At 34.9% G+C, this 22,518-nt stretch overlaps 1 protein-coding gene across 6 annotated transcripts in view; it reads left to right on the top strand.

Annotated features, from left to right (window-relative positions):
• Positions 1 to 22,518, top strand: part of RNF13 (ring finger protein 13) — a 28,443-nt gene that overhangs the window by 2,449 nt on the left and 3,476 nt on the right. For 4 of the 6 annotated variants that reach the window (XM_084529436.1, XM_084529435.1, XM_084529438.1 and 1 more), the window contains exons 2-8: positions 2,398 to 2,521; positions 4,010 to 4,090; positions 8,479 to 8,604; positions 9,245 to 9,332; positions 11,327 to 11,417; positions 15,864 to 15,969; positions 19,810 to 19,903. In XM_084529436.1, coding sequence (XP_084385562.1) covers positions 2,408 to 2,521; positions 4,010 to 4,090; positions 8,479 to 8,604; positions 9,245 to 9,332; positions 11,327 to 11,417; positions 15,864 to 15,969; positions 19,810 to 19,903 — 700 coding nt within the window. In that variant the 5' untranslated portion in view covers positions 2,398 to 2,407. Of the gene's footprint in view, positions 1 to 436; positions 1,959 to 2,395; positions 2,522 to 4,009; positions 4,091 to 8,478; positions 8,605 to 9,244; positions 9,333 to 11,326; positions 11,418 to 15,863; positions 15,970 to 19,809; positions 19,904 to 22,518 lie in introns of those variants that run through there. The other 2 variants (XM_084529439.1, XM_084529437.1) reach the window with 2 other exon arrangements.

Raw genomic sequence — 22,518 nt, 5'->3', positions numbered from 1 at the left:
GTGAAGTACTTTGAATTCTGCTAATAAAACTAGTTAGAGGAGATCTAGATGTTCTGATAATGCTAATATTAAGCACATGCAATTTACTTTTATAACTTGTCTCTGAATTTCTGTTGTAACTGGTATAGCCGTACTGTATCCAGCGTATTTGCTGTCATTTTGTGTGAGGTTTGTACCACTCCTTTCGTTTTGTCATTTCAAGTAATTTCTTACTGTGATGCTAGAAGAAGTGCTAGAGAGACTTAGACATCAGCGGACCAATGTAGCTCTCAATTGTTGTTTGTTTTGTAATCTGAAGGAGGTCTGCTGGATCACATGGCTTTTGTTTTGTGTGTTGGAATCTTGAATTTTTATTTTTTTTTTTTTTTTTACTTTATTACATTTAAATGTGAGCCTTTGCAAGGGAAATAATGTGTTCTGTACTTCTGTGTTCTAAAGAGATTGCCTGCATGTGATCACGTTGTAGTTAACTCCAAGAGGAATTGAAAGTTCCTTGCTAAACAGCTGATCAGGGTCTGTTGTAAGACTGGTTGATCACCGTAGCAACACTACATAAAGAAATTGTCAGGTGTAACTTGCCAGTGGAGAACGTGGGTCCCTATCTTTGGTATCAAGTTGTGAGTTTGCAGGGAAGGGTATTTAGAAGCGTAAGCTCAGGGCTCAGTTCCTTGCTGCTACTTCTGGGTCTCAGTGACTACTGTGTTCTCATGGGGCTATTTCTGATGTCAGATTTTTGGGGAATTAATGATGGTCAGGCTGTATGCACCTGTCTTCTTGTATCCTAGGTTAATGAGTGGAAGTCTGTTGTGGGAAGGTAATTCTCCATTATTTGTCCTTATGCTGAAGAGGTTTTTTGTTGTTGTAAAGACGGTCCTCTTCAAAGACTGAAAAAGTATTTAAGTGCTCAAATGTTGCCTCCCTCCGTTAGTAGCTTTGTTCGGAATATGTTTTCAGTGTGAGAGAGTTCTGTCATTCTTTCTGAATCTCCTGTCCAGCAGACGATGTGTCAGTTGTTCAGTTGGATCATAATGCGGAATCCCATTGAGAATTTACTCTAAGTTTGTGTGCTTGAAGTTGTCCTTCTGAAGAAGTCAGACTCGTGCAGTCAGATTGTAAGAGGATGAGACACAGAAATGAACAGTAGTTGTCTCTTACGTTCTGTAGCTGGAAGTGTTGCTGCTACATGGTCTAGGTTATAGCGTAGTTAAAATATGTTCTTTTATAATCCAAATCTAGCAAAGTCAGTTGCTCATAACGCTTTAAAAATGCTTATGCAGGTGAGGCTTTATTTTTGCGAGTCATTGATGCAGAACGTGTTATGCTGGCACTTTGGTGAAATGGTGCATCGATGATGAGTTCAGTTTTAACAAAATAAATTTGATATTTGCAAATGTTGCAGATTTGTTCCATGTTACTCACATTTCTGTTTTTGTGAGGTTAATGTGGTAATTTCAATGACTTCAGTAAGGGTGCATGTACTATTGCTCATACAAGGAAGGCTTTCAGGCCCTTAACTTGTACTTTTAATATTTTTATGGAAAAAAATCTATTTGTATGGAAAAGGAAAAATATCAAAATGATTACTTTACTTCTTAATGCTTTTCCTTGCTTTTTTTTTTCCTTTTCATTAATGATAAATCAGATGCTTTAAAGAAAGGTTTCTGTTAGTAAACACACCCTTCAGTTTCCAAAGAGACAAGTTGTTGCGTTTTGTTTTGTGTTTTTTTTTAATCAACAAAGCAGAAATAACTTTCTTACAATGTCACTAGCTTGTGAAAAGCATACAAGAATGCTTTAGAGAATGTTTGTCTTCCTTTTTTTAAAAGGTTTCAAAAACACACACTTTACAGGAGGCTGAATCAAACTGAACTCTGTTGCTGTCCAGATCATGAATCACATTTAAACATTCATGCATTTTGCTGAAGTTAATAGAATTAGTTGCTGTTTGTTACCTGCTGGTATTACACTGTTTTTGCAAGTGTTTATTTAGAATAAATGTTTTTAGTAGAATCACTCCAGGCACATGAGAAACTTTGCTGATTTGGGTTTATGTTAGAGGAAGCAAAGATTAAAATGAAGAATGTCTAAGGATGATTAACAACTTGAGAAGTTCATTCCTGTACACTGCTTCCATTGCCATAAGCTGCCTAACCCTTGTTGAAGTGTTACTATAACTTTTGTGTTCTTTGCATGTATACCCATAGAGGTTACATGCCCTTAGCAAAAGAGATTTCTCTCTCTAAAACAATCATCTAAATTAAAGCTTACTTGTCTCAAAAGTAAATGTAGAATAACTTTTTGCATAGTTTAGAAGAAATTGAAGTTGTAGTTGAGACCAATAAAATGACAGAGGAAAATATTTGCTATATGTCTTAACTCTTTTTGTTGTTGTTGCAGGTATTAAAATATGCTGTTGTCAATAGGAATGCTGATGTTGTCTGCCACTCAGATATACACTATTTTGACTGTTCAGTTATTTGCTTTCCTGAATCTTTTACCAGTGGAGGCAGATATTTTAGCAGTAAGTATAAGAAAGTTTTTCTACATAGATGAAATCTTTGTAGAACTGAATCTTCTTCAAAACTATTCTATTAAGGAATTAGTACTGTAAATTTGGTAACAGGTTGTTTAGAATAGAGTTGCTTTAATGCTTAAGTTTAATACAAAAATAGAACACGTTTTCAAATGATATAACAGATGTTGTGTGCTCTGATAACGTGAGAGTGAAAGCACTCCTTAAATGACTTTAAGGGAATTCCACTATGAACAGGTATTCTGTGGCACGTTATAAATCTCTTAAATGAATTCCATGCATATTTGATTTAGATGACATCCACACCAAAACTTAAGTTGCTATCTTATAGGGTAACTGTATACAAATAAAGTAATAAATAAATAAATAAATTCTTCCCATGGTTAGTATTATGTATGGCTGTGCTGGAGGTGTTGACAGTAAAGTTTTTGTGTATGCAGCACCTAGAGACATGTATTTTAAAGTAACTGTTAATTTCTGTGACAACTAAATTTCGTATTAGTAGAGTTTTAAACAATCTTTGTGATGTAAGGCTGATAATAGTAAGGCAGTATAGTGACCGTAGTGGTAAAAGTGGTAAAAAAAAATTGGCAATATTCATTGCCAATGTAAAATATCTTGTATAACTTCCTCCAAAAAAGTACATGTATTTGTAGGATTGTGCTCAAGCCGCTGAAATAATTATATCATGAACAGTTAAATATTGCTGAGTCAGTAAAGAATTAATAAAACTTAACAACTGATGCGCATTCAACTCATTGTATAATTAACTTTTTTGAGAAATTAACTTTTTAAAAAACTTATAATGAATGTGTATTTTAGCATACGTACAGTTTCAGCTTTTTATTGTATGGATTCTCCATTGAGTAGCCAACTCGTGTTGCTACAAAAGGTGTCACGAGGAAGCGGGAAAAAGCTTCCCCAGATTTAAGGTCTTTACAGCATTCCACTATTTGGAAATGAAAGCACACTGTTAGTATAAAACAAAACTGTAGATCTAGTTTTCTGTTACTAACCTAAATAGATACCAGGGCATTGAGAGGGGATGACAACATATGGAGTTTTTTATTTGCCTACAATAAGCTACTTGGTAAAAGCTGTTTGTCCTTCTCTGTATACAGGTCAATTCAAAAGGGGAAAAAAAAAAAAAGACACTCAGTTTTTTACTTAAAGTTCTTTTATTCTATTCTGCAACTACGGTGTTATTGGAGTTGTAGACAGTAGAAAGAGATTTATCATACAGGGTTATTATTTACTAAATAACTTCTTGTTTTGACAACTACATAAGAATGATGTTGTTGTGTGAGTGGAAGACCAGTGGAAGTAATTCTGTGACTTCGTTGACATGGTTCCACAAGGTCGTATGTCTGATAAATGTTTTCAATTAAAAAAAATGATATTGTTTACTTGTATTTATACTTGTATATTTCCCTTTTGTTGCAAACCTGAATTTTCTTCAAAATTTATTTCTCTTAGTATAACTTTGAAAATGGAACCCAGACCTTTGATGATCTACCTGCCAGGTTTGGCTACAGACTACCAGCAGAAGGCCTGAAGGTATTTTATAAAACTAAAATGCAATCCCATAGCCTGTTCTTTGTGTCTACTGTACTTAATAGATCTCAAATGCAGTAAGATGTGTTGATGAATAAAATTCAAAGAAGGGAAATCAAGGTGAAATGGGAAAGGACTACTTATAAATAAGATTGTTGCCTATAACGCTACATTTGTTCAATGAAAAAGCATGTTCTGCTTTTTCTGCATGGCTAAGGTAGTAGCCATTCATATCTTCTGGTGGCAGTAGTAAATGACTGCTGTAAAGACAAACTCGCTTTTATCTGAGTTAAATAAAACAGGAGATAGCAAATAATTTATTTAAAAAAAAAAGTATATGGTGATGCTGTAAGCTGTTAAGCTAGAAAAGTGTTTACTAGCTAGATGAATATCAATTCAGTTATAGTCTGCATGTCTTCTGAGGTAAGTTTGTTGCTGAGAGTTTGTAGCTCAAGTATTTTGTCAAATACTGGTGTACTATGTTGAATTCAAGGAAAAAAAAAACAAAAAACAACATACACTGCATTTTTCTCCATGCCTTACTTAAATGAAAATGAAGCTGAGGTGGTTGTGCAAGGCTGGATCACTTTTTAACTTGGTGGTGTTCCTCTGGTACCAAGAGGAATAAACTGGTATAAGAATTCCTCAGCAAATAAAGCTACAAAAGGACTTTGCTTTCATGCCCAGTGGGTTTTATTCTGGGGGGAAGTGAAGGTAGCACTAGTATAATTCTTTACTGATTAAATTGAGAAACAGAGCTTGATGAAGTGATTTGCCCAAGTAGTGAGCTAATTTAATACATCAAAAATAGATTAAAAAAAAGTAGCTTTTTATCTATTAGGTAGGTGCAGTCACTTGTGTAGAAATAAAAATGAGTTCCAGTGCTAAATAGATACAGAAACTTTTGTCTTCATCAAGATTTTAATTATTTTTAAAAGTGTCATGATAATGATTGAAATAGGATGAAAATTTTATATTTGTTCAGTGCTTATGATTAGGATTTATTTTTTAATGTACATCCTGTAAAACACAGCATGTCAGATTCTGTAATTACTGTTGCTAAAGCTTAAAACTAGGTGCTTTCTTTGGGTTCTGTTCTTAAAGTAGTCAGTCACTTATGCCTGTGTTCCACTGGTGAAGAATTCAGGTAGCTGTTGCTTGATATTAGTAGCTTGCTTCCCTTTCACCGTGTCCTTAGAAGAACATCTCCCTGGTTAAAGATGTTTGAGAATATATGCTATATTTTATCTTTTAGATTAAGGAAAGTCTAGTAATGTTTAGCCTTTGGCTTCTATGTATGTATTTACTTAACTGCAATGTGATGTTTTGTGATTTGTGTGTAACTTCTTTGTAGAATACAGTTTGTTCTAGACATACGTATTGCTCCTGTTAAAATTGAGTAAATGCTTTGCATGAAACTAGATAACCTCAGTAGTGTTTGCTACACGATTTAGGAGAAGCTTGGGAACCTGACTTTAGCTGTCAGCAAAACAGTGTGGAAATTTCAATGGATATTGCTTTTAATTGTTACAGACTGGTGACAGGAACAACATCACACAAAACTGGCAAAGAACAGATTGCTGGTGCAGCTTCTCTGTTAAAATGGATATATTAGTGTTATAAAAATCTATTCCTCAAAAGAAAAGTACTCTTCTCTTTTTTGGGTAAACTTTATGAATAATGTATATCTATGGACAAAATAAAAGTTGTGTGTGTATATAAATATAAAATCTATCCTGGAAAACTGAGAGTTTAAAGCTCTCAAGGATATATCTAACTAAGATAATGGTAATACTGTGGAAGAGTTTGAACTAGGTTTGCAGCAATAATTTCTAGAGTCCATGGTAGTGCAGTGTCTCATGATTTTTATTTGCATAAAACAAATCACATGCTTCTATTGTTATTTTGTGGCATTTTACTTATATTTATCTGAAGGTTATTCATTCTAGTTTTAAAACATTTAAACATGAATCTGTTGGGAATATGAACTGCAAAGGTTTCACATGGGTGGTGTGTTCAGGCGTTTTGTGGAAAGGTCTCTTAGTGTTAGCCTTAGGCTTTTCAACAAGCAGCAGCAGAAGAGACTTGAAACTCAAGGGTTACCATGCAGAGTGACCATTTCTGTAAACCTTGCAGGCACATGAGTAAGCAAAGTTCTTTGAAGTCTTAATATCTTACTTCATAAACAAAGCATCAAAATTGAATTTTACAGTAGCATTGTGAGTTGAACCCTGATCCTCAATGAAATTCCATCCACTGATGCATTAATTGCTGCCTTTGAGCTATAGGCTGGTAATGCTCCAGAAGGTATTAGTCTTGTTAATACGGTCTGAGGTGTTAATGTCAGAGCTTTTAAATGATTTTTCAGACTCAGCTATTTAGCCTCTGCTAGTCACAAGATCTATATTAGATCTTTGCCATTAGATAGTGTGTAGCACTTGTTGGTTTCAACTTCAGCATTCTATGGAGGGACGAGTTAACAAATAAAAATCCTGGAAGGATTTTTGTTACTTCTGTAATTTTGCCATTTGTTTAGAGTAACAGAATGTGCTTTCTTTGGTACATTAAGGTTGTGCCTGTTGGATTTGAATGTCTTGTGTGAATACTGAAAGATTAAGGATCCTCATCAGCTTCTGTTTTGCAATTTCTCTTAATTAACACCAGGGTCACCACCACTTTTCCTTACTGTGGCTCACAGTTGTGGCTCCTTTCTAACTGATCCAGGTGACACTGAATGGGATAAGATAAGGAACATCTTAAACTGACCTAATGATGTAATGTTTGTGTTGTGTGATGATATATTATTAATAAAAATAAATAAAGTTGTCAAACCATTTTACCTGGTATGCGTTAGTCTTGACAGTGTGTGGTTTTCTGAAAGAAAAACCTTTTAATACTTAAGAATATTAATGTTTTAAATAATTCCAAGCAGACAGACAGGCTTTGGACTTTGAATGTTCTCCCTCCCACCTTTTAATAAAATGTTCAACCTTATATATCTATATATACAAAGCTACAGAAGAGAATTTTAAAGTTCAGAGTCTGACAAATGAAAGCTAATAATTCAAAGAAACTTTTGCAAGACTTTCTAAACTGAGTATGATTTTCAAACTGCATGACTGAGATAAAGTGCAAAATCAGTGCAACACTTCCTAAATCTATAGTAAAGAAAAACTTACTGATTCTTCTGAGCGATGGGTATTTGTATTCTCTATGAACAAAGGGCAGCTATTTTTAAAGTAGTTTATGCAACTTAATAGTACCTAGCAAAACTGGTGAACAGAACAACTTGAACAGGTAACTGATTGTACTGTTACCTATTGCTGGTAACATAAGTTATTTTCCAAGTCTGTTTATAGTCTGTTTAGACAAGTGGTTACATTCGCGCTCTTGTCTGATTCTGTTCCTAACGCTAAAATATTGGACTTTGGGTCTTACCAGTCATTTATAAGTTTGTCTTCACTGCATCAACTGAATGCATAAAATTGGAAAATGATGCACAGATGAGCAGAGCAGCTACTGTGTTAGGCTCCTATTTTTGGGAGGCTCTTCTTTGGGTGATTTGGAGATTTGACCAAAAAAGTAAGAGTATTCTAGAAAAAGAAGCAGCAAAGTTCTGGTCTCTCTGGAGCTAAAATAAATAGTGTTGTTTGGTATGCATTTTCTTTGTCATTTATCTTGCATAAATTTTTATGTCAGCGGTATTTTGAGTGTTTGCAGTTGCAGGGTAGAAAGTTCTAATGAGTAGCTAATGTTGAAATCACATCATGGAGAGTGACTAGTGTCTGCTTTCAGTGTTCAGACAAGTACATTTATTCTGAGAGAAGCTGTAGAATTTTTGTTAGCAAATATTAAAGTAGTAGGTTAGGAGACTTTGCTCCAAATGTTTTCAGTATTGAAATGTTAACTATCACAACAATCCAAATGTTGCTTTGATGTTGGTATTTGCAGAATTTCATACTTCTGTGAATCTTTCAACTGTAGCAAATTTCATGAGCTTTAGGCTTTGCGTATCATGGTAAATCAGCTATTTTGTTTACTAATTTAGTGTTAATAGTTGATTTCACACATTAAAATACTGTGGACAGTAGTTCCACAGTATTAACGCAAGAGTAGTTCCTTCTTATAGTGGATTGTAGCACATAGTCTGAGTTAATAACTTCAGATGATAAAATTGGGAAAAAATGTATTTTCTTCTTAGCTAATTCTTTGCAGAAACAAAATTTCTCATAAAAACAAGCAGGGATGTTGCAGAAATTTTGTTATGATAGGACTGATTTGATAGTAAGAATTTATTTAGCTGTTGTATGAAAATGTATGTTTTTCTTTCCGTCAGCTGTTTTGTTAAGCCAAAGAAATGAAGCTGACAATATCCTGTTACTGTTTTTCAGGGATTCCTAATAAATTCAAAACCAGAGAATGCTTGTGAGCCTATAGCCCCCCCTCCGCTGAAAGACAACTCAACCAGTGTTTTTATTGTGTTAATTCGAAGGCTTGAGTGCAACTTTGATACCAAGGTAAGGTGTTTCTTTATTTTTTTTCTTCTGCTTCCAAGGACTTTAGAATTGTGCTTAGAAATCCCTCTCTCCCAGCAGGGTAGATATTTTATGGAGTCACAGTTGGTTGATGGGGAGAGGAGACTATGTCTGCCTGTTTCTGCTGGGCAGCACACTAACAAGTGGCAGGATGAGAATGATATTATTCGGTACAACAGCTAGATGTTATATTGTAAAGTATTGTACAAACTTTGATCTGCAGCTGAAGTAGAGTGTTTGCTGTTATTTTAAAAATACAAAATTAGAATGATTTGCATTTGGCTGTAATACATGATTTTCTTATGAATGAACCTGATGTATGGGGCGACAAAGTATGCTTTAAGAAAAAGAGATTTTCAATTTGTTGATTGACTTTCATGAACTAAAAGGAGATTCAATCATACTTCCTGTTAGGTAATAGAAGAATAGCATATAATTATATGAGTGTAATAATTATCTGATTTTGTTTTGAAATGTGGTTGTTGTTTTCTAAGTGAAAATGTAACTGTGCTAATGTTCATAACATCCTGAAAGTCCACTTTTCTTACAAAGGACAGAGCGGTTACTGAGGCAGCATTTTGAAGCAGTATTCTTTCTAATAAGTACTCTGTATGGCTTACAGGTTTTAAATGCACAGAGAGCTGGATACAAGGCAGCTATAGTTCACAATGTTGATTCTGATGACCTCATAAGCATGGGATCCAACGACAGTAAGTACAGGTATCACTTCTTCTCTCCTGTTTGAAAATCATTTCTCCCACCAGAGCAAACAGTATTAAAATCTGTATAAAGTATTATGGTGGACTATGACTAAAACAACAGTAACAACAGCAAAAGCCAACAAAAACCACTTAACCTAAAGAAAACAAACAAGCAAACAAAACCACAAAAGCACACGTACAGCAAACAAAAAAACTGCCCCAAACCCCAAATCCTTCTGCATTTAATGCTTTAAAATGGGAGTTCTTCATATAAGAACATAAACGTATACTTGTGTATTAAACGTAGTGTTGAGTTTGTATGTTCTCCGTGTCTTTGGTTTACCTTTAATTTGAATTTATGAGATAGATTTGTATGATTGATGTGGAAGATAGCAAATGTATTGTTAATTATTTGTTTTGACTGTTAAGTAGAAATACAGGGGAAAAATACTCTTTTGGAAGTAAATGAAACTTCAAAATATGACTACTTAATGGTTCGTGGTTCCATTTTGCTATTGAACTGCAGAGTGCATTTTTCTGTTCCTTTGAACAAATGGATTCTTTTATTTCTTATGAATACTCCTTTGGAAATGAAATCTGCTTCTGTGGAGATACTCAAAACTTGCCTGGATGCCATACTGTGCAATGTGCTGTAGGTAATCCTGCTTGGCAGGAGGGTTGGACTAGATGATCTTCCAAGGTCTCTTCCAACCTTGGCCATTCTGTAATGCCTATCGCATGTATGTATTTTTTCAGTTTTTCATTTGTAGAAAGAATTCAAAGATCAATGTGCCATTGTCTGATTTATTCTGATGCTAGCTGTTCTGACTTTATCCTTCTTCGAGTGGTTATGTTCAAAGCATCTTGCAATCTAGTCAAAATAATGATTTTGCTTTATGGTATGTTTTTTGTCTATAACACTCTTATGACTTTCTCTGTGGAGTTTCTTTATTATGTCTAGTGTCTTCAGGTTTCTGAATATGGAGCAAGAACATGAATGAGAACAAAAAAAAAAATCAAAGTAGAAACACCATAGAGTGAACTAGAACATTAACTTTCATCAAAATAAGTGGAAGATGAGTAGCCCAGTAAGCTGTGTGGAAGTAGTTCTAATGAGTTCCCAACCCACATAAAACTTATTTTCAGGGTTCACTATGAAATCAAACGTAGAGCAAGTTCACAATAAATACAAATTGGGGTAGTGTGAAGTGACATTAAGCCATGTGTGCTTTTGCATTGGGGAACCAGAATACTTCGATACGAACTTAGGATGCCTTTGACCCTGAAATGTGAAGCATAAGTGAGAGGTGCAAAATCAACACAAATTGAAGCCAAGGAAAAAAAAATCTAGAATGTGGTATTTTTCTTTCAATGGTTTTTCATTTCAGTTGCATCTTTTGAGTTTATTTTTGCCCACATTAGTAACTGGGAAGGGGAGAGAACAGTTCCCTACAGTTTCTTGAGACTGAGGTAAAGATAGGGGATTTGTTTGTTCTTTTCTTTCTGCTTTTTGACCTTTCCAGGGTGTTCATTCATTTTTAGGGTGAAAAGAAGGGAAGAAAGATTGATTAAAATTTACTGTACCAGATCGTAAGTTCACAGAAATTCTGGAAATCAGTGAAGCTATGTGATTTTATCAAGTCTCTAAGTAAGGATTGATGTTCTGGTTAAACTTACTGTAATGATACCTCTTTTTGTCAGAGTATGTATTCTATGTTCCCTTTGTAATAGTATGCTCCCTTTGTAAGGTAATATTCCGTTATGAATTTTGATTTCTATACCTGCAATAAAGCTCATAGATACTCAGTAGGAAAAATAGTACCACTTTACTATATGACACAAAGTAGTAGCATGCATGTGCATCAGTCTGTAACTAAATTAAAATATATCTTTATGTTGTGATAGTGTCACGTTGTTCAAATCTTACATTGAGTGCCCTTACAGTGCCTGTGTAATACTGTTTTTCATCCTTTTTTTTTTTTTTTTTTTTTTTTTTTATACAGTTGAAATTTTAAAGAAGATTGACATTCCTTCTGTCTTCATTGGAGAGGCATCAGCAAATTCTCTTAAGGAAGAATTTACTTATGAAAAGGGGTAAGTTACCCCCCCACATGCAGTCATGTTATTCTTTGGATTAATAGCTTATTTGAAATAAATATCAAAAGGAGGCAATGAGTTGTGATAACAGAGGCTGTGGATATTCTAGGTGAAACCTTGTGCCTGTAGAAGTAAATGCGTTGATTTGCTGCTGATTTCACTGAATCTATAGTTTTACCTTCTGTTCTGTTAACGTGTACCTTAAGCACCCACTTGTTTCTAAACATTTTAGTAGGGAGGATAAACTGCGACTGTGAAATAAAAGTTCTTGGAACTGTCTATTGTCATTTGTGACAATAATTGCAGTGGTATTTGATTTCATACCCCAAAGATGAAATCAGTCCAATTTTTGTTTTTAATTTTTTTTTGAAGAATATGTACTGAGTGCTGCTTATTGACCCCTTTCTTCCTGAATACTACTTTGACGAGCTTTTTGATATATTTGACCCTATTATTACATTATCAAAGAATACTGTGTTTTGGATATTTTTTTTGAAGAAATGCCATGTAAAGCTAAATACTACGTTTCAAGTTCTCTCTCTTACATTTCCAGTTTTCTGCTTGCTGCGCTTCAGTCTTGTAAACTAGTAGAAAATTTCAATTTAAACTAACTCAGGATGTGCAAATACCTTAGAAGCTACTTGGATTTGAGTGGGTCTGGGAAAAATGGAGAATCACAGTGAAATTACTCAGCCATTCTGTACTGCTCAGGGGTTGAGGGAAATGAACAGCCAAGTTAGATGAACCTTGCAGGGACCCTGGCCTCTTTTGAGGGAACCCTGAATCCTGTTAAAAAGTAACATGAACAGAACTTTTGTTTGTGGATTACATGGACTAAAGAAACCTTCAGGTTTCTAGCTGCACTGAAAAAGCTACAGGCCTGCCACAGGGTTGCTGAACAGTATATGGTATCCAATTTCCTTTTTAGATTGGAAGTACGTATAGCTAGAGATTTTGTATTGGAGGTTCTTTTATCCCTTGGTTTTATCTGAAAGCATTGTCCATGAGAGAAACAGCATTGGTATTTATTTAGTATTGTGGGAGAACAAGGGATAATTAAAAGAAATACTATTTATTTTTGTTATTTATATAATTTTGCAATTGTAATAAGTTTATGCTGTTATGCATTTTTTCTGGCTGCCTAAGTTGTAAGAAAGATGTATTGATATTGTTTACTGGTCACTAGTATTTCAAAAATTTTAGAAGGATCTTTAAAAGATCAGATTTAATTAAGTTTTAGTTTCTAGAGTATCAGCTACTAGCCTTTCAGGATCAATTTGTGAATATGCTCATGTTGAAGTATGAGAAATGCCAATTTAATATTAAAAACACTAGTTTTACTGTGAGGATGTCTGAGTGCAGGAACAGATCGCCAAAGAGAAGTGGTAGAGTCTCGGTCCTTTGAAATGCTCAAAACCCAACTGGACACAGTCCTAGGCAATCTGCTATACCTGACCCTACTTTAATGGTGGGGCTGGACCAGATGATCTCTGGAGGTCCCTTAAAATCTCAACTATTTTTGATTGTGTGAAATTTCTTTAGGTCTTAAAAAGGTAGTTTTTCTAAGGTGAAGTAAATATCCTGTAATTTCCAGACTACTACCACGGTTTTTTTTTACTCCCTGATCCTTCTTCATTCTCTCTTCGCTGTTTACAGAATCACAGTCTCGTTGAGGTTGGGAGGGACCTTTGGAGGTCATCTAGTCCAACCTCCTTGCTCGGGCAGGGCCACCTAGAGCAGGTTGTCCAGGGCCATGTCCAAGATGGCTTGTGGATATCTCCAAGTAGAGAGGTCGTCATGAGGCTACATAGAGATGGCCCCTATCCAGCCTATGCAGGTGTCTCTGGATGGCAGCACAACCATCTATCTGGCAGATCTGTTAGTACTTCCAGTTTCTGCAGACTGGCTGAGAGTACACTTTGCCCCATCATCCAGATGATAAATGAAGATGTTATGCTCAACTGGACTCATTATTGACCCCTGGAGTATGGAGCTAGTTAGTGGCCTCCAACTCGACTTCATGCAGTGTCATAAGAATGACTTGAACAAATCTTGGTGTTAATTGTGCTAGAGTATGCTCATAGTCCTTCAGAGGCTAATGGTGATAATTCTACAGCAGCTCTGTGAACCTGAACAGATGGTGACATTTTAAAATGTAATATCTGATAGGAGAACCATACATTATAAAGGTTATCGTTGATGATTATGAGCCATATAATTTTCATGTTCTGTTTCTGCTGTTTCTCTTTATTTTTTCTGTTGTGACAAAATCTGGTTATCTCTGAGTAATGCAGTCTGGTGAAGGAGTACACAGTTGCTTTTCTATCTCGTACAAAGTGAAACAGTTATTTTGTATTGTGTAGCCATTTAAAATGCATGAAAGCAAACTTTAATACAAAATTTTGATCTTTAAATAGGTGAAATTGTAGATAAATGTATGTGAATTGAGCCACAGTTTGAACTATTTCTGCATACATCATTTTCTGAGTGAAGTGCAGAAGCCTTCAGCATCTACCTATATTTGAAGAGTAACTCAGGATTTTGCAACTGGGGCAAAATATGTTAAAACCTTGAATTATGGAGTTATCTGTCAAATCTGAAAGATTCAACACCTTTTCATCTAGGCACTGTACCATGTTCATTTTTGGCATTCTTAGAAGAAAATTAATTATCTGAGAGCAATGGGCAGAAAACCTTCTTTCCTGCAAGAGGGTTACCTTAATATTTATCATATGTTTCTCCTTTTATTTTCATATAACATTAATTATATTAGTTTAGCCAATGCTCTAAAAATTACAGAGGTTTTTGTGAGTATACGTATTACAGACCTAAGGGCTCAATCAATTGTAAGAATACAATATGTTAGTTTCCTAAGCAAGTTAGTTTGAGCAAGTTAAGAGCTTATCTTTTTATTAAATAAATATCTTGAAAGCATGTTGGACACAATGCAGTCATTAAACTATTTATAAGACAGAATTGTATATCTTAATCTATTCTTTCTGTAGCATTCTAATGTATCTATATAAGCACTGAAATGGAGAAATTCATTGGTTGATAGCTTGAGGTTAAATGGCTGTCAGTTTAAACATTTTCAGTGTTTAACTTTTCTCTGACTTAAAGTGCATTTCTGCTCTGGAAGAGACACAGAAAAAGGGATTATTGATTTCCCTGGAGCTCTCCACTGCATTCCTTGCTCAGAAATGTAGAAAGTGAATAGAAGTTGGGCGTCTTTCTGAGTACATAGGTTTTCATAGTATAAAGTTACTGAAGCTTTTCTAAATCATCCTTAATTGGTAATTTTCTGTGCAAGGTGAATTTGCAGGTTGCATTTGAGACTAGTCCATAAGGCTGCACGACTGTTTGCACTGCTCTTTTCTGCTTTCGGGTTTAAAACTTTCACAGGTTGTCACGATGTTTTTATTAAAAAATAATATACGTTGAATAGAATGGAAAAGATATATTTCGTATTAGTCTAATGATCTTGCTTTTTCAGGTCTCTGATGTCCTTCCAGTAACTTAATTGTAACAACTAGGCTGTATTATAAGTAGATACTTTGCTGGTGAAACTGCTTTATAAGAAACTATTGTGACTCCATATGAGTAGTAGTAATAGAATTGCTAACATTTGTAGCCATTGTACATTCTCAGGTGTTTGACTGTTTGTGCCAACAGAATAATAATGGGAGTTTACTTCCTTATGTATCAATAAATGCTAGTATTCAGATATCTGGTTGCCAGCTATCTGAACATCAAATTCTCTGCGAAGATTTTTGGTGCTGTACTATAATTTACTGACTCTCCAGAGGAAAAGGGTTTCTGTTTTACAATGCCTCATGAGTTGAGACTAAACCTGCAGTGTAATCCAAAACGTAAAGAGTTTCTTTTGAACATTTAGTATTGCTATGAGGGTGGTGAGGCAACTGGAACATGTTGTCCAGAGAAGTTGTGGGTGCTGCATCCCTTTCAGTGTGTAAGGCCAGGTTGGATAGGGCTTGGGCAACCTGGTCTAGTGGAAGATGTCCCTGCCTGTGGCAGGGGGATTGGAATTAGATGATCTTTAAGGTCCCTTCCAACTCAAACCATTTTATCGTTCTCTGATGATTCTATTTAATAAGAATGATCACAGTATCTGTTGATAATTGGGTTATATTTTCTCATTCTGCTGTCAACAAAGCTATGAGGTTATTTTGCTGGTTGCTTTAGTTTTATCTATGATTGAATTCAGTAAGTAGTTCTAACTCAAAAAAGTGTTCTAAGAAAGTATAAACTCAAAATGATAAAATAAGCTATGTAAATGTAAGCTGAATTCATTGTTGTACACAGGTGGACATTCCTTTAGTGTGTTTTGTGATGAACTTTTGTCTTTCATTGCATTTATTCTTTAATTCACTGTTCATTAAATTCTAACCTGTTTTAGAAACTGTTCTCTCTTTCTTTCTACAGTGGCCATGTTGTGTTGATCCCAGAGTTCAGTCTTCCTTTGGAATACTACTTAATCCCTTTTCTAATAATAGTAGGGATCTGCCTTATTCTCATTGTCATATTTATGGTAAGTTTCTTATTTTAATAATATATTTTCTCACAAATAAATCATCATAGAATGCTCACCTACTGAAGTTAAATAAAGGGTTTCAATAAAGGAACAACAAAGGCTTTGTGTACTGTATATACCAATACTGTGCTTACCTGTAATCCTTTATTTTTCTCAGTACAATAAATAAAGACGCAAACTTGTGGCAAAGGGATGTCAGGAGTCTCTAGGATGTTCTATCCAGCATAGAACTACTTCCAGAGAACTGTCCTTCCTGGTACTCTACCACTGCACAAGTTCTTCCCTTTTCATTCTATAAAGAGCAACCTGTGGTCTTGTACGTTGAGAATGTGTCCCACTCCACCAACCTTGCATTTCTTGATGTTGATCCCACTGTTCTACAATGCAAGTCTCGTGCTGTTTTTTTATCATAGGTATAGTAGTCAGACAGCAAGCTCACAACTTATTATAGTATGCTGCACATATCTTACAGCGTATATATTATGTGTAGAGTTGGGGACGTTTCCTATAAAAGGTAAAAGAACACAGCTGTGTATTATTTCAGAATACTTTGCACCCCACTTCTTGGAATTTCTGCTGATCTGACTTAATTATGAATTTACCTTTCGATAAAAATGAAGTAATGTGTCAACTGCTGCGTAAAACTTCTTGAAATGTTTCTCTCTGTGCTAGTGTTGTTTTTGCTGTCAGTTATGTATTTAATTAAAAATTCTGGGCACATTAGGCACAAGCAGAATTACAGCAGCTTTGTGGAACCAGCATAGAGACATTATCTACTAGAGAAAATGTAAAATCTACCAATATTTTGTCTGACCTTCTGGTGATAACCTTGATCATTCCTCATTGTCCCAGTTAGTTAGGAGAAAGGATAGCCCTGTCTTTGTACTCTGAAGGTCAACAGATTGAGGGTTGGAGAGATGGTAGTTACAAAGGAAGGGCAGACACCAGGGATAATGTTCTGTGAACATCTGTTGTTTTGATACCATTAGAATTCTGACTTGAGCTGCACTAGCTGTCTGCTTACAGTGCACCTGAGTTATAAATTCAATCAAGGTACTGGTTATCAAAGGAATGGAATGAAGAAGAGTATCAAAGCATCCCATCAAAATACTGTGAAACACTGATCCATCATTTTCCAAAACAATACTAATTACAAAATGAAGAGAGTCAGTAAGAATACTTATGGGACTTCTTGTTTCAAGAGAGATTTAGATTATATTTAAAGAAAAAAGTGAAGGAGGGGGGACATATGAGAACTGTAGTCATGAGGAGTGGCAGCTTGACTTTTCTCATGTGCACCATTGTGGAAACTCAGGAATAAGAGAGATGTGTTTTACTCTCAAGGTATTTCTTCATATTTTATTTCTTTTTTTTTTTTTTTTTTAAACCAGTTCAGCTGCTTTTGTTTTCAGGTGATGATAAATCAGTTGCAAAAAAAAAATAACCTAATGCACTCCAGAACTGTCATCTTCCCATCAGAAAATGGACTAAATTTTACACTGCTTTGCACCAATCATATTACCAAGGAACAAAAGCTACGTAACAAACACAAGGCTGATCCATCTGAAAGGTCACCTCTCTTTAGAATTGCAAATGCTTTTCCCTTACTGTGAAAATAGCAGTTATCTGCATCAGAAGTGGCAGTAAAAGTGTTACAGGAGTGAGATAAATAAATTTCTATAGTGTTTGTCTTTAGGGCAAATAAGAAGTAAGTGAACCATAAATAAAGATTATTTTAAATTTGCCTTTTAAGAGCTTTTTTTCATCTGCATGCTATTACTCTGAATTAAAACAATTTTTCATTTAATGTGATTTTGAAAGTTGTACTTTACTGATAGTTCTTCTCTATATATATATATTTAGAATTTCTGTATGTGCAATCTAAAGGAAAGAAACCAGTGCTAGACAGAATTGGCTATGAGAGAAGGAAATAAATATTTGGTGAGGAAAATCAGAGGCTCTTAAACCTGTTTCTAATTTTCTTGCTTGTCCACTGTGAGGAAATTAAATAAAAAAGAGGGGGAGGGGAATGTCTTTAAAGTGTGATTAAAAATCTATTTTCCTGAATACAGAATTTGTGAAATATTTTCCAGTTAAAAACAAAAGACTCTAAGAGACCTGAATTTCTCTCCTGTTAGTATCAACGGGTAGTCAGTGCTGAAAATGAACGGTCCTTTCCGTGTCTTAGAACCACATTATAAACAAAAAACAGACAGGAAACAGGAGAATATTATCTTGTATGTCTGCAAGTCAGGGCTGCCTGTACAGAATCACAGAATTGTCTAGGTTGGAAGAGACCTCCAAGATCACCTAGTCCAACCTCTGACCTAACACTTTGTATTTGGGACAGATATTTGGATGTTTTTGAAAATAGATTACATAAGCTGTGTAGATGGATTTTGATATTTCAAACTTATAATAAACCATGAGAAAAAAAGGGGAAGAGATAATTGAAAGTGTTTTCAAGAGTGTACTGTATTATTTACAAATGTATACTGACCCTACATGCAATGTGAAATAATATCCTGTATGCTGAAAGGTCGAACAATATGCAAGTGTATTGAAATATTGAAATACTTTTCAAAGTAGACTTAATAAAAGCACCCCTTAGGTGTTCCCATGTGAAAAACACTTTGGTTGAAACCTGTTATGGAATCTCAAAAATAATCTTACTCAATTCATTTACTTAATGCAGACAGTGAACTTGATCTCAGGGAGATTTCAGGTAGGATCTTGACCGTGTTCACTTGTGGTTTCTGCCCCATTTCTTTTCAGGAAGTTTTGTTTTTAACCAAGAAATCAATGCAAAACTATCTCATTGTTAGTAAGTGAATTATACCGGAAAGACTGCAGTCTATATGTGTAATTCATCATGTAGGTGAGGTAAAAAGAACCTGAGTGAACAGATTAGTTCCAAATACGCTTAAAAATGAAGGACAGGTATGATGCAGAAGGATAAATAAGTTATTTATTCTCCCCTTCTCCCTCCCAAGAGTACCTTTATACTTAACTGTCTTTTTTTAAATCTTTTGTGAAAGCGCAACAATACTTTCAGGGATTCGTAAAGTGAGAGAGATTAATGCTGTTTATGATGTTAATATTCACTCAATGTTTACCTTATCCACAGTGTAGTCAAGTGTGTAGTGCCTCTCTAATTTTCAAAAGACTGGTCAGTGTGTATGCATAGGTTAAGGCCACTTTGCTGTATTTGAAAAAATAAAATCATTGTGTTAGGACTAGAAACTGAGTGGAAATAGGCTTAAGGGCTATAAAGAAAATGTAAAACAGAATCTCTAGTATGGCTGAAGACAGCAAGTGACATGGCTTGAAGTAAACCCTGCTTCCCAGACTACTTGTGATACTATGAAAACAGTTCTTATAATAATTATTTTTGAAGGAAAAATTCTTTTCTATAATTACTCTTTTCAAATAATCTTCAAAAAGAGCTGTAATAATCTAAAACTGCCGTAAGTAAAACCTGTCAAGCTTAATGGATTGTGTTTTGCCCTGAAATGTGCCATCTGTATGTGGACCTCAGAAGGGAATCACAGCAACGGCTATTGTTTTTATGTATTGAGAACATTATCTTATTTTTTTCTTCCCTTTCCTAAAAAGATTGCATGTCATTTCAGTTTCAAGTGCTGTGGTAATCAAGAATGTTATTTAGGCTTGTTTGGCTTCATCCTTGAGTCCATCCTCGAGAAAAGGGAAGCAGTGGTTCAGCTTGAGCCACAGTTCCCTTTTAACTAACTTACAATGAAGGCTCATAAACAGAAACTTTTACAGTTCTTCTATTGTTTTAAGTTACTGTTCACGTTGTCTAACATCTGTTTCCAGATCACAAAATTTGTGCAAGACAGACACAGAGCAAGAAGGAATCGGCTTAGGAAGGATCAGCTTAAGAAACTTCCTGTACATAAATTTAAGAAAGGCAAGTGTATTGTTCTTTGTCTAATTAGAACGCACTGTTATAATACCAAATATCTCTAAATGGAGGGGTTTTGGAAATAATTTTGAGTATGCTTGAAATAATAGAGTTTGAATAGAAAGCACACACAAAAAAGTGTTTTGACCCTGCTCTCACTCAAAGTGGAGTTCTAACATTTTGTCACAGAAGCAGAGTGGACATCATATGCATAGTGTGGGTAAAAAATGAAAACATTGCTTAAATGTCAAAAACTCATTACAGAAATTCCCCAAAATTTCTTTGCAGCTCTGTCATTAACAGTGATGACAACAGTCAGTCACTGTAGTGTATCATACCTATAATTTGTCTGGACTTAGATAAATACTAATGGCATGTATGTTGCCTGATGTGGCAGAGATTATAAAAGCAAAGATATCTTGTGGGTATAATTTACCTGCTTATCTAGAGGAGTGTTCCCATCATTGAATCACAGGGCTTCTATGAAGGCGAGAGTGACTGAAATTGAACGCCAAAATATTTGTTGTTGTGATTCTTTTTAATAATTTGTTGTATGCAATATCTAATGACGAGATCAGAAATAAAGCTGTAGCAAGTTAATTTATTGAATGAAATAAAAAAAAAAAACTGCACCGAGACCACCTCTATTGCAGTCTGCTTCTTAAGAGTAGAAACAATCTTTCTTCTCCATTTTGATTTTTAAATGTTACCATCTTATCATCCAATTGTTCATTCATAAAAACTGTTACAAGAACTATTGCTGGAAGGACTACTAAATTGAAATGATTGATTACTACAAGTCCTCAGGGATTTGTTGAGGTATGAATACCGTGTTAGGGGACATGCTTGGATTCAAGGATAGAACCACTTACCAGTCTTTGCCCTTGATAAGGACAACCTACATTATTAATAATATTGCTCTCTGTGTAAAACAGATGTTCAGTTTGAGTGAATACAGTTTTTGTGCAGTGTTAGTCAACCTTATTTCAAGGAAACAAACAAAACACTATGTCCTTTGCAGGGTTGACCAAATTGCTATGGATACAAAATTAACTTGAAAAAAATAATTATCTTGAGCCAATACAGTTAATATTATTTTTGCTTTCTTTTAGTGATTCCATGTGAAATCTAATTGAAATAAAAATACAAAGTGGGAGAATGTTCGGGGGGACAACACCAATGCATGGCTTTGAGAAAGCCAGTTAATGCATTTTTCAGTTAATCATATGCATGTGTACATCTGTAATTACTATCTCGACATTACATGAGTGAGCGAGTGCACGAAGACACCTTATTTGTTGTTTTCCGTATTCTTCTACCTCTTTCCCCTTGCTGAATCTTACACAAAATGAATTGTTAGGAGCTCAGTCAGTCATCCTAAAGCAAACCTGTCTTTGACTATCCAGCTATTCATTGCATTTAGTAGCTTACGCAAAGCAGAACGATAAGCGTGTTTTATTTCAAAGCTTCTGCACTAGGCCTATGACATTACTAGCAATACTTTCTTTTTTACTGATTTCAGTAGGCTTTAGATAAGACACTTTACATTTCTGTACTATGTAGAGTCCAGTAACAAAATTGGCATTGACTCATTGACTGTCTTTGCATAGAAGTAGCTTTTTTTCCTTTTTTTAACCTCATAAGTATGTGTCATCTGTGCAATAGCTTCTGTGCAGTTCTAGTCAACAAGCCTCTCACCTTTGAGTAATCCCACAGAATGCAATGCATGCTGTGTCCAAAATCTATTTTTTACACTGAGGGTGTTTTGTGGCAGTTGTGGTTCTTCCCTACCAAAAGGACTACATTTTGGCCATATAAAAGTTAATGGGAGTTGATACACCTTGTGATGTTCTTACAACAAAAGTGAGCCTAGGAAAAAAAAAAAAAAAAAAAAAGAAACCCGTATAATATTCCAATAATTCCATCATTAGGAAACCTGAATACTCTGATGAATATTAGTTTAGAAATAATATAGGTTAGAAATGTTGTGAGTTGGTATGTATTGTAGAATACAACTTATTTTCAGAAATATATTATTTCCAAACTACTTTAACTTTATACTAAAATGAAATTTAGGCCAAGGATGAAAAGATTTTAGATCTTACCAGCAATGAAATGGTAGTGTAACCATTCACACAGGCAGAATAGAAGGTATTGTAAGAAGATAGACTGCTGGAAAAGAAAGAGATATGCAGACATACTATTAAAAAATTAAAAACTCATTAAGTTAGTTTTCCTACATTCCATGTCAAAGGTTAGGATCCTAAATGTTTGATAAAGTATCCAGAATGTTGGAGTTGCTATGTCTATGAGACTTAGTGGAGCTGTTTGGTTAAGTGCTTAAATATGAAATGAACTTAATTACAGGCAGTCAGCTGCCCAAAGTTGTATACATGTATAGGCGCAGGGGGGAAGCCCCATGTGTGACAAATAATAGGCTGTAGGAGTACATATAATTTTAAGCAAAGACATTTTTCAGTATGATGGATATTGAATTTTTATGTATATACATCTATATGGAGGTTGATGCATACGATTGAGAAATAATGGGTAGTAGTGGTATGTGAATGTCTTTTAAAAATCTGCTCCAGAGTATGTGTGGTTCTGCAGTTTACCAGTTA

Source organism: Aythya ferina, assembly GCF_964211825.1.
Source record: "Aythya ferina genome assembly, chromosome: 9".
Lineage (NCBI taxonomy): Eukaryota > Metazoa > Chordata > Aves > Anseriformes > Anatidae > Aythya > Aythya ferina.
Note: the sequence above shows the minus strand (reverse complement) of the source record. Positions and strands in the feature narration are given on the sequence as shown.